This window comes from Neomonachus schauinslandi, chromosome 3, assembly GCF_002201575.2.
Source record: "Neomonachus schauinslandi chromosome 3, ASM220157v2, whole genome shotgun sequence".
Taxonomy (NCBI): Eukaryota; Metazoa; Chordata; class Mammalia; order Carnivora; family Phocidae; genus Neomonachus; species Neomonachus schauinslandi.
In genome coordinates this window covers 158,572,646-158,585,140 of record NC_058405.1, presented here as the reverse complement: position 1 = coordinate 158,585,140, position 12,495 = coordinate 158,572,646, and the positions used below count along the sequence as shown (strand labels likewise).

Below are 12,495 nucleotides of genomic sequence, written 5' to 3'. Positions count from 1 at the left end.
AGTAAAACTTGCAAATCTTAGAACCAAGGAAACCATCTTAAGGGCAGTTAGGGGGAAGAGATTCCTTACGTACAGAGGGAGGAACATCAGAATAACGTCAGACCTATCCACGGAGACCTGGCAAGCCAGAAAGGCCTGGCAAGACATACTCAGAGTACTAAATGAGAAGAACATGCAGCCAAGAATACTTTATCTGGCAAGGCTTTCATTTAGAATGGATGGAGAGATGCAGAGCTTCCACGACCGGCAGAAGTTGAAAGAATATGTGACCACTAAGCCGGCCCTGCAAGAAATATTAAGGGGGGTTCTATAAAAGGAGAAAGACCCCAAGAGTGATATACAACAGAAATTTACAGGGACAATCTATAAAAACAACGTCTTCACAGGCAACATGATGACAATTAATTCATACCTTTCAATAATCACTCTCAACGTGAATGGCCTAAATGCTCCCATAAAACGGCACAGGGTTGCAGATTGGATAAAAAGACAGGACCCATCCATATGCTGTCTACAAGAGACTCATTTTGAACCTAAAGATACATCCAGACTGAAAGTGAAGGGATGGAGATCCATCTTCCATGCCAGCGGACCTCAAAAGAAAGCTGGGGTAGCAATTCTTTTATCAGACAAATTAGATTTTAAACTAAAGTCTGTAATAAGAGACACAGAAGGGCACTATATCATTCTTAAAGGGTCTATCCAACAAGAAGATCTAACAATTGTAAATATCTATGCCCCCAACATGGGAGCAGCCATCTACATAAGCCAACCGTTAACCAAAATAAAGAGTCATATTGATAACAATACGTTAATTGTAGGAGACCTCAATACTCCACTCTCAGCAATGGACAGATCATCTAAGCAGAAAACCAACAAGGAAACAAGAGCTTTGAATGATACATTGGACCAGATGGACCTCATAGATATTTATAGAACATTCCACCCTAAAACAACAGAATACTCATTCTTCTCGAGCGCGCATGGAACTTTCTCCAGAATAGACCACATACTGGGTCACAAATCAGGTCTCAACCGATACCAAAAGATTGAGATTATTCCCTGCGTATTCTCAGACCACAATGCTCTAAAACTGGAACTCAATCACACAAAAAAATTTGGCAGAAATTCAAACACTTGGAAGCTAAAGACCACTCTGCTCAAGAATGTTTGGGTCAACCAGGAAATCAAAGAAGAACTTAAACAATTCATGGAAATCAATGAGAACGAAAACACATCGGTCCAAAACCTATGGGATACTGCAAAGGTGGTCCTAAGGGGGAAACACATAGCCATCCAAGCCTCACTCAAAAAAATAGAAAAATCCCGAATTCACCAACTAACTCTACACCTTAAAGAACTAGAGAAAAAGCAACAAACGATGCCTAAGCCACGCATTAGAAGAGAAATAATTAAAATTAGAGCAGAGATCAATGAATTAGAAATCAGAAACACAGTAGATCAGATCAACAAAACTAGAAGTTGGTTCTTTGAAAGAATTAATAAGATCAATAAACCACTGGCCAGACTTATCCAAAAGAAGAAAGGACCCAAATTAATAAAATTATGAATGAAAGGGGAGAGATCACGACTAACACCAAGGAAATAGAAACAATTATTAGAAATTATTATCAACAACTATATGCCAATAAACTGAGCAATCTGGATGAAATGGAGGCCTTCCTGGAAACCTATAAGCTGCCAAGACTGAAACAGGAAGAAATTGACAACCTGAATAGGCCAATAACCAGTAATGAGATTTTGATCAAAGTGATCAAAAACCTCCCAAAAAACAAGAGTCCAGGGCCTGATGGATTCCCTGGGGAATTCTACCAAACATTCAAAGAAGAAATAATACCTATTCTACTGAAGCTGTTTCAAAAAATAGAAACCAAAGGAAAACTTCCAAACTCGTTCTATGAGGCCAGCATTACCTTAATCCCCAAACCAGGCCAAGACCCCATCAAAAAGGAGAATTTCAGACCGATATCCCTGATGAATATGGATTCCAAAATCCTCAACAAAATCCTAGCTAATAGGATCCAACAATACATTAAAAGGATCATCCACCACGACCAAGTGGGATTTATCCCCGGGATGCAAGGGTGGTTCAACATTCACAAACCAATCAGTGTGATAGAACAAATTAATAAGAGGAGGGAGAAGAACCATATGGTCCTCTCAATTGATGCAGAAAAAGCATTCGACAAAATACAACATCCTTTCCTGATTAAAACTCTCCAGAGTATAGGGATAGAGGGAACATTCCTCAAGCTCATAAAATCCATCTATGAAAAACCCACAGCGAATATCATCCTCAATGGGGAGAAGCTGAGAGCCTTTCCCTTAAGATCAGGAACACGTCAAGGGTGCCCACTCTCACCACTGTTGTTCAACATAGTACTAGAAGTCCTAGCAACAGCAATCAGACAACAAAAAGAAATAAAAGGTAATCAAATTGGCAAAGAAGAAGTCAAACTCTCTCTTTTCGCAGACGACATGATACTTTATGTGGAAAACCCAAAAGACTCCACCCCCAAATTACTAGAACTCATCCAGCAATTCAGTAACGTGGCAGGATACAAAATCAATGCACAGAAATCAGTTGCTTTCTTATACACTAACAACACAACTGTAGAAAGAGAAATTAGAGAAAATGCATATTTTCTTATTTTGCTTACTGTGTCTACTGTACTATTGGGAGGTGGGTTCTCTCTCTCTTTCCTTCTCCCTCTCCCTGCCCTCTCTGTCACACACACGCACGCACATGCACACACACAGACTACATGATGCCCACTTCAGAATTCACTCTAATCAGGACACATGGAAATAATCATGAAATCGTAATGGAATCCCATGCCATTAAATAGGAAGGTGGTAAGCATTTTTCTTCTCGTAACTGTATGACACCACACAAAGAGCTGCTGCGGTACTTGGGAGTCTGAGGACAGGATGCCGTACCTTCCGACGAGTTCCTGGCAGGAATTCTTTGCACAGACGGTGGTCGGCCCAACGCCTCCATATGAGATGGATAACTCTCTGATGATGCCACCCCCTTCTCCAAAAAAGACTCTCATTCCCGAATTGACGATGGCAAGCGCATTCTGTTGCCGCTGGGCTTGTCGGAAGCCTGACACAAATTCCCACTGAAGGCGAAAGTTAGGTAGCACATGCCAAAATACAGTGAGTGACAACGATGCACGGAACAGTTTATGTATGCTGCCTCTCAGTCCCTTGTCCCACTCTCTGTTATGGGCTGCACTGTGTCCCCTAAAATTGATATGTTAAAGTCCTAACCCCCAGTACTTCAGAACGTGACTGTATTTGGAGACTCTGTCTTTAAAGAGGTATTTACATTAAAATGAGGTAATTACGGGGCGCCTGGGTGGCTCAGTTGGTTAAGCCACTGCCTTTGGCTCAGGTCATGATCCTGGAGTCCTGGGATCGAGTCCCGCATCGGGCTCCCTGCTCGGCGGGGAGTCTGCTTCTCCCTCTGACCCTCCCCCCTCTCATGTGCTTTCTCTCTCTCATTCTCTCTCTCTCAAATAAATAAATAAAATCTTTAAAAAAAATGAGGTAATTACAGTGGGCTCTCATCTAACATGATGGGTGTCCTCATAAGCGTTAATTTGGACATAAACAGGGAAAACACAGGGAGAAGATGCTCATCTATGAGCCAAGGAGAGAAGCCTCTGAAGAAACCGATCTTGCTGACATCTTGATATCAGGCTTCTAGCCTTCCAAATTGTGAGAAAATAAAGTTCTATTGTTTAAGCCACTCAGCCTATGGTTCCTTATGATGGCAGCCCTAGCAAACTACTACACCCTTCAAGGCAGGCTTGATTATTCCCATTTTATAGATGAGGAATTTAAGCCTCAGAGTGCTTTGGTAGTAAGTTCAGGTCACAGATCCTGAAACCAGGATTCAGTCGAGTCTGAATTCACTTTGAGTCCAAAGTCCTTCTTTCCCCTAAGTTCTATTGGAAGTACATTTTTTTTAGCCTCTTTCAAACCCCAAGATAGAGGTAGAGCATATTTGCAAGTCTTCTTTATGGAAAAGCCCTATGTGTCAAAAAATTTATAAACATCTATAGGGAAGTAACTTCAGAGTTTGGGTTAGGTAGAGATAGAGACAGAAAGAGACAGAGAGGCAGACAGAGAATGGTAGAGACAAAGGTCTCTTGATTCTAGGAATGATCAGGGAGCACATAACACAAGTAAAAAGTAACTACTCACAAATACTGTAATCTCCCCTGTAAATAGTCAACACCTTTTCTTAACTCACCACGTGTTGGAATTAACAAGCTTCAGACTCACAGTAAAAGCATGAGACTGAAAGGACATTCTCACCTTCCTCGAGTGGGGTATGTTCACTGAGATTAAGATCTCTTCAGGCTTCAGATCTGCGCTGGGGCACCTTCTGAGAAACTCCTCGTTTAAAGGAACGTGTCGTTTTCCTTCTGTGGAAAGAAATGACACTTTCCCTGGAATCTGTTCTGTTAAACAATAAAACTTTGGAAACAATTCTACCAAATATCTGATGAAACTGGTTGTCTGGGAAAAGAAGTGTTCTTTCTATGCTTAGCAAATCTTTCCCCCTACAATGGCATCTTGTGGCTAGGACCCACCTGTGTTGTTGTTGTTGTTTGCTTCTTTGCTTGCTTATAAATAAAAATATCTAGCAGAGTGGCCCAGAGATCACATAGAACAGGACATGAACAGTCCTCTTCCCAAACAGCAAAATTCATTCTGAGCTTTGTAAGTAGGCAGTAGATATTAATATCCCTCTTGATATTCTGATCAAGTCACTCAACAAATATGTACTGTTTATAACCAGGAACCGTACTAGGTTCAGTAATGAATAAATAAATTGCCTTTAATAAATGTATACTAGTGAGGTGCTGCCTTATTATTTTTTATATCTTTCTCCAGCACCTAAAGAATTTCTGTTCTCCAATCAATACACTGGGGGAGGAACCACTTAAAGCTATAATGTAATATGACTTTCGGATGAAAGCTAATAAGCTTTTGATGTTTACATTCACATCACAAGATATGTTTCTCATCATATGATTGTTTTAAAGGGATGTTACTTGAACATACAACTCTGAATACTAACCTTCCTCCTTAAGGTAATTTTGTGGTTCAGATGATATGAAGAGTAGGTATTTAACAATGCCGGTAATAGAAGGCTAGTCCATATTTTTAAACGAAAATAAAAACAGATTTATAAGGGACCAATTAGCAATAACTATTAACCAAGTTGGAATAAGAGAAATATATTAGAAGCCCTGGACTTTGTTTCAAAAACAAAACTCATATAAACACAGAATGGAGCCCAACCATTTTCAACAAAAAAAGGTCTGTAGGCTTCCATCAATGAACAATTAAGTATGAGCGCACAACATGACAGGGGTGCCACAACCCTCCTGTACCACCTGGAGAAAGTCTTCAACAAAGGGGCTCTGTAGTTCTCAACAGACTTTAGTTCTCTCTACTACTCAGGTCACAGCAGGACACTAACCAACACAAGCATGGTCAATGTAGGGTGACCAGTACAGAAAAATACCTAGCACACGGCCTCAAAAAGAAAGTGACGAAGACACTGGAAGTGTATGGAATTAGGAACAGACTGGGCAAATTTCCAGCATCCAGAAAGGTGGAGAAAATTATTAATATTACAAAGAATAGTCATTTTCAAAACTGGACCTCCTGCCTCCCCAGAGGGAAAAATGGGTAAGAGGAGCAGGTTTAAAAATCTCCAAGGAGTTGTCACTTACTTTTTGATAGCAAGTTGAGGGTACAGTTGCCCACGGCCAGGAGGGGATTCAGATCTGAATCTAGGTGCCTGCTCACGATATGGCCCCCTAAAGACTTTTTAAAATAATGAGTTATTTTCAATACCTGTTATATAATTATAAAAACACAATTGATAAAGTAAGGATTAAGCGAGGTTTTGGAGAATTATTATTTTTTGTCTGTTCTAAAAGAACAAAAAATGTCATGATTCGTCAGAGATAGTCATGTAAGACATGTATGCCAGAGTTTACCATCATCAAATACATACAGCCATGTTCCTGATCTGAGATCCAGCCAGAGTTCTCAAATGCTTCAAGAGAGCTCGGTACATCTGTATCTTCTCCTCTGGGAGGTTCTGGATTACTTCACCCAAGATGTACTTCACCTGAGTCAGGCTGAGGCCAGCACCTAAGGTCAGCTCTGAAGTGAAATCATTTATAAATAATGCAGTGTGATCACTGCTGACCTGGAAATGTCATTAGACCAAAATTACAGACATGGGATCTTCTTCCTGGATACTTGCTGCTCTGCTTATTGATGGTAGTGGTGGTGGTGGCGATGGAGGCAGGGGTGGAGATTATGGAGGTGATGGTGGTGGTGGTGACGGAGGTGATGGAGATGGTGATAGAGGTGATGGGGGTGGTGGTGGTGATGGAGGTGGAGGTGATGGGTTGTGATGGAGTTGGTGATGAAGGTGTAGAGGTGATGGAGGTGATGATGGAGGTGGTGCTGGTGATGGTGGTGATGAAGGTAGAGGTGGTGGTAGTGATGAAGGTGATGTAGACTAAATGTTTTTACTATGCTGAATGCTTCACAGAATCTCCTTGAATCTTAAGAAATCTTTGAGAGAATAGCCCCATTTCACTGATGAAGAAACAGATTCAGAATTCAACTAAGTTCTCACAGCTAATATGCGAAATAGTCAAGAATTAGACCCCAGAGCTAGACTCCAAACCCACATTTATATTACTTCTCATCATTGTCAATAAATCAATTTCCTTTGTGGGAAGAGATGAGCCAGTCTGTAAGCTGCTCAATACATAAACCTGCTCTCTTTACTACTGTGCTTCTGGAGAGCAAAGACTGTGTTCTATTTATCTTTATCTTCTATCCAGGACTTAGCACAATACCCTTCATTGGATAGTTGCTATATTTCTCTGATACGGCAGACATAGAAAGTTTTTCAGTAGACTATTCAGACAATTAGTATTTCATGTAACTATAGAGAATTCTTCCCTGGGTCTCCTCCAGAGTGTTATCATTTTTATAAGGAGAGAATCTCTGTATATTATAATTAGGAATAATTCTTTTCTGCTTGTCTGCTGGACAAAGGACATAAATTGATTAATGAATGTGAACTAAGAAAACAGGGACCATAAGAACTCACCATTATGTGAACAGTTTGCAAAATTCAGTTCTTCAATTCCATCTGGAGAAATTATGACTGGGTGAAAGACACCCTTAAATTTCATATCAGGCCCTAAGGATTAGAAAAAAAAATTTTGAAGTTGTGATTAAAAGCGATTATCTTTGGGTGCCTGGGTGGCTCAATCAGTTAAGTGTCTGACTCTTGGCTCTGGTTCAGGTCACAATCTCAGGGTTGTGAGATTGAGCCCAGTGTGGGACTCCATGCCGGGCATGGAGCCTGCTGAAGGTTCTCTCTCTCCCTCTGCCCCTCCTCCCCTGCTCACACAGTCTCTCACTCTCTCTCTCTCTCTCAAAAAAAGTGATTATCTTTAAATACATAAAAATTACAGATCTTTCCATCGGTCTGCTCATTGCCAAATCACCCAGAGACAAGCCAGATGGACTTCCACTGAACTCGGAGGATACTTTGAACTGGTCAGCTTGAAGTCTTGGCTGACTAGTATGAGAGGACTTGTGGCATACTCAAAATTCTCTTTGGGAGGACACTGGGAGATTCCTCAAAGAAGTAGGCAGTCAAACTGAGTTCACAACAGACATAACAGAGAGACCCTGTAGCTGCAGTGTAAGAAAACCATTTCATATCTATCAGGATACCACCGAAAAAGGAAACAAAGAGCAACTTCAAATATGAGCCCAAGATCAATCGCCACATGGAAAGAAAGGACAGCTGACTAGAACTGCTACTTCTGAGTTGTTATGAAGCAGATCTCCTGGGTGCAACTCTACGCATTGCTCTGATTCCGGGCAATAGGAATTTACTTATGTCATGGAAGTTGTGAAAGTCTCTTGAGCAACCCCGAGGAAGTCAAGTCTAAACAGTTAAAAGTACTTTTTCAGACTGTTTTTCCTGAGAATATGTATATATGAGGTTCTTTCCTCCAAAGTCCTTTTCCTCAGTTCCCTTATAGGAGGTCCCTGGGGTTCTACATACCTACAGAGGTGTTCCCCATGACAACAGGGGCCTGAGGATAATTGAATTTAGCTTCTAGAAGTGCCGTCAGGGTCGTTGGAGAAATCCATGTCATTCTATCACCACTAAAAATCCTGGTCCTTTGTGGTTGTTTCTCAGCCATTATCTGTTAAAACAGCAAGAGGGATTCAAGATCATCTCATGACAACATTTTCACCTGTTTCTGCCCCATTTTGATAGGAAACAGAGAAAGGAAATGGAGATCTTTTTAAAAAATAAAATAAAAGTGACCTAAAAGTAAAGCTTTACTAAGGAATCAGAGTTCAGATTAAACATATAAAAATATTTTATTCCTTCTGGAGACTGTTCTCTTATATCTACCTTTGCTGCTTTTATATCTCAAAGGAATTCATTTTAATGTTTAAAAATATCTTAATATGCTTAATTTTGTCAAACCATTCTATGGAAGAATAAACTTAAAGTTGGAAGTAGGAAACATATCTACATTTATAAATGTTGTGATGTCATTTCATGACATTTTCTTATTGATACAATTTGCTGCTTTAACAGTCAACTATCCCCTCATGATGGCTCTACCCTCATTCACTCATCTCTGCCTTAGTCCCATACTATTTAGACCTTGGGTTAAGAATGGCAGATGGCATTTGCCAATCAATCAGCTTCTGAAAGGATCCATAAACAATACCCTTCCTAAACATCTCACCATGAATTCCTCTATAATGAGCTCAACTTTGCCTTACCATTAGCTCTGGAGGAAATATCAATTCTTGAGTTGGATCCAATGGCAGAAACTCCTCTTCTGAGAAGAGTTTTGGACTTGTCTTTAAAAAAAAAAGAAAGTAACAGGAGTTATTATCATCAGACAACTCTAACTACATTAAAACCTTTGTGGAATGAGGTCAGAAGAAGAAAGACACACAGCAGACAGAAAAAAAAGCCGACTGGCCAGCCACACTCTCTGGGTTCTAAGTCAAGGGCTCTAACACAGACCTGGTTACTAGCAACTCAGTGCAGACGCCAATGGTCCTCCAAAGCTCAACTTCCTGAGCAAACATTCTCTTTGCAGTCTGGGAAAACAGAGGAGGCACCAGCAGCTGAGAACAAGAGTGTTTCCCCAAATTGCCACCTATCACTTCTCCCTCTGCCAGTTCTTCCATTTCCCTAACGTCTTCACTTTGCTTCTAGCTCTTGAAAAAAGACTTGAAAAGCTTTTTAAAAAAAAAAACAAACAAAAAAACTAAGAGACATTAAGGGATCAATGTGTTTTCTCTCCTATGGATAGTTGTACTTGAACCAGAATAATATCTGGAATGAAGAATAAAGTTGTTAAGACAGATTTTTTTTTTTTTGGATGAAGATTGAGAATGGAGAGGGGGGGACATGTTGAAATCCATCAAATGAGTCAAGTTAGGCAGCCATTTATTCTTCCTGAAAGTAAGTTGGTTCTGTCCTTGTCCTGAGAAAGCCTTATAAAAAATTTACATTTCACTGACCTTATTTACTTCTTCATATTCTGGTAATTCATTTATTCCCTGATCCAGATAGCAAACCCCATTTTCTTTACTTTGACAGCAGCCAGAAGTCTAGTGGGTGAAAAAACAAATAATCGAGAATTTATTGCTGATTCTACTAAGTATTTTTTCAGTTTTCTTGAGGTATAGCTGACAAATAAAATTATATATTTAAAGCACACAATGTGGGGACTCCTGGGCGGCTCAGTCAGTTAAGCATCTGCCTTCAGCTCAGGTCATGATCTCGGGGTCCTGAGATCGAGCCCCACATCGGGCTCCCTGCTCAGTGAGAAGCCTGCTTCTCCCTCTGCCTGCCGCTCCCCCTGCTAGTGCTCTCTCTCTCTCTGACAAATAAATAAATATAATCTTTAAAAAAAAAATAAAGTGCACAGTGTGATTGTTTTATATATGCATACTTTGTTAAATGATTACCACAATCAGGTTAAGGAACACATCCATCATCTCACATAGTTACCATCCTTGTGTGTGTGTGTGTTGTGAGAACAATTAAGGTCTACTCTCTCAGCAAATTTCAAGTACACAACACAATGTTATTAACTATAGTTACCATGCTGTAAATTAGATTCCCAGAGCTTATTCATCTTATAACCGAAGTCCTGTGCCCTTTAACCAGCATCTCTCATTCTCCCAGTCCCTGCCGCTGGCAACCACCATTACACTCTGTTTCTATGAGTTCAACTTTTTTTCTTTTTTACATTCTGCATATAAGTGAGATCATACAGTATTTGTCTTCCTCTATCTGGCTAATTTCACTTAGCGTAATGTCCTCTAGATTCACCCATGCTGTTGCAAATGGCAGGATTTCCTACTTTCTCATGGCTGAATAATATTCCTCTGTGTGTGTGTGTGTGTGTGTGTGTTGTGTGTGTACATTCATCTGTTGATGGTATAACTTAGGTTATAAGTTATATATAAGTTATATATAAGTTATAACCTATTGAATAACTTAGGTTATTTCCACATAGTGAACAATGTTGCAATGAATATGGGAGTTCAGATATCTCTTCGAGGTACTAATTTCATTTCCTTCAGATATATACCCAGAAGTGGGATTGCTGGATCCTATGGTGGTTCTATGTTTAATTTTCTGAGGAAACTCCATACTGTTTTCCATAGTGGCTGCACCAATTTACATTCCCATGAACAGTATACAAGGATACCCTTTTCTTCATATCCTTGCCAACATTTAACTTTTGACATTTTGATAACAGCCATCCTAACAGGTGTGAGGTATCTCACTGTGGTTTTGATTTGCAATTCCCTGATGACTAGTGATGTCGGGTACTTTTCAAGTACCTGTTGACCATCTGTATGTCTTTTTAAAAAAAATGTCTATTCAGATCTTTTGCCCATTTTTAATCAAATTACTTTTTTTTTTTGCTACTGAGATACATTAGTTCCTTATATAATTGGATGTTAACTCCCTATGGTTAATGGTTTGCAAATATCTTCTCCCACTGTTTAGGTTGCCTTTTCATTTTATTGATTGTTTCCCTCACTATGCAGAAGATTTTTAGTTTGAGATAATACCACTTGTTTATTTTTCCTTTTGTTGCCTGTGCTTTGGGCTTCATATCCAAAAAATCATTGCCAAGACCAATGTCAAGGAATTTTCCCCCTATGTTTTATTCTAGGAGTTTTATGGTTTCAGGTCTTACATTTAAGTCTTTAATACATTTTGAGTTCATTTGTGAGTGGTGTAAAGTAGGGGTACAATTCATTCAGTTTTCCCCAAGCCATTTATTGAAGAGACTATCCTTTCCCGATTGTGTTCTTGGCACCCCTGTCAAACATTAGTTGACCGTATATGCATTGAGTTTGTATCTGGGCTTTCAATTCTGTTCCACTGGTCTGTGAGTCTGTTTTATGCCAGTGCCATATTGTTTCAATTGTTATAGCTTTGTGAAACAGTTTGAAATCAGGATGTGTGATGTATCCAGTTTGTTTTTTCTCAAAATTGCATTACCTATTTAGGGTCTTTTTTGGTTACAAGCAAATTTTAGGATTTTTTTTCTATTTCTGTGAAAAATGCTAATGGAATTTTGTTAGGGATTGCATTGAATCTGTAGATTATTTTGGTAGTATGGACATTTTAACAATATTAATTCTTCCAATCCATGATCATGGGATATCTTTCCATTTATTTCTGTCTTCCTCAATTTCTTTCAACAGTGTCTTATAGTTTTCAGTGTATAGATCTTTCACTTCCTTGGTTAAATTTATTCCTAAGTATTTAATTGTTTTCAATGCTATTATAAATAGGATTGTTTTCTTAATCTTTCTGATAGCTTGTTAGTATATAGCAACACAACTGAGTTTTAATATAATATCATCCTGCAACCTTACTGAATTCATTGATTAGTCCTAACAATTTTTTTGGTGGAGTCTTCAGGGTTTTCTATACATAAAATCATGTCATGTGCACAATTTTACTTCTTTTCCCCCAGTTTGGAGCCTTTTATTTCTTTTTTTGCCTAATTGTTTGGCTAGGACTTCTGGTACTATGTTGAACAGAAGTGGTGAGAGTGGGCATCCTTGTCTTGTTCCTGATCCATTTATTGTATTCTTCAGTTCCAGAATTTCTGTTTGCCTCTTTTTTATTATTTCTATCTCTCTGTTAAACTTCTCATTTAGTTCATGTATTGTTTTCCTGATCTTGTTGAATTATCTTTCCATGTTTTCTTGTTGCTCGTGGTTAGTAGGATCCATGTTCTATTGATGCCCTCTCAGAGCCCTGGCTGCTCTTCTCCCACCTTTTCCTGCCCCCAGCACTCCTCAGTATTCTGGATGGGGCGAGAAAGAAGT

The 12,495-nt window shown here is 39.3% G+C and overlaps 1 protein-coding gene across 1 annotated transcript in view; it reads right to left on the bottom strand.

Moving 5' to 3' along the window:
* LOC110592052 (aldehyde oxidase) overlaps positions 1-12,495 on the bottom strand; it is a 74,087-nt gene that overhangs the window by 49,898 nt on the left and 11,694 nt on the right. Inside the window, exons 8-15 of the mRNA XM_044913618.1 lie at positions 9,652-9,741; positions 8,899-8,979; positions 8,159-8,303; positions 7,187-7,279; positions 6,068-6,219; positions 5,781-5,874; positions 4,351-4,460; positions 2,962-3,146 (exon numbers count right to left, since the gene is read on the bottom strand). Of these exons, the coding sequence (XP_044769553.1) occupies positions 2,962-3,146; positions 4,351-4,460; positions 5,781-5,874; positions 6,068-6,219; positions 7,187-7,279; positions 8,159-8,303; positions 8,899-8,979; positions 9,652-9,741 (950 nt within the window). The remainder of the gene's footprint in view (positions 1-2,961; positions 3,147-4,350; positions 4,461-5,780; positions 5,875-6,067; positions 6,220-7,186; positions 7,280-8,158; positions 8,304-8,898; positions 8,980-9,651; positions 9,742-12,495) is intronic.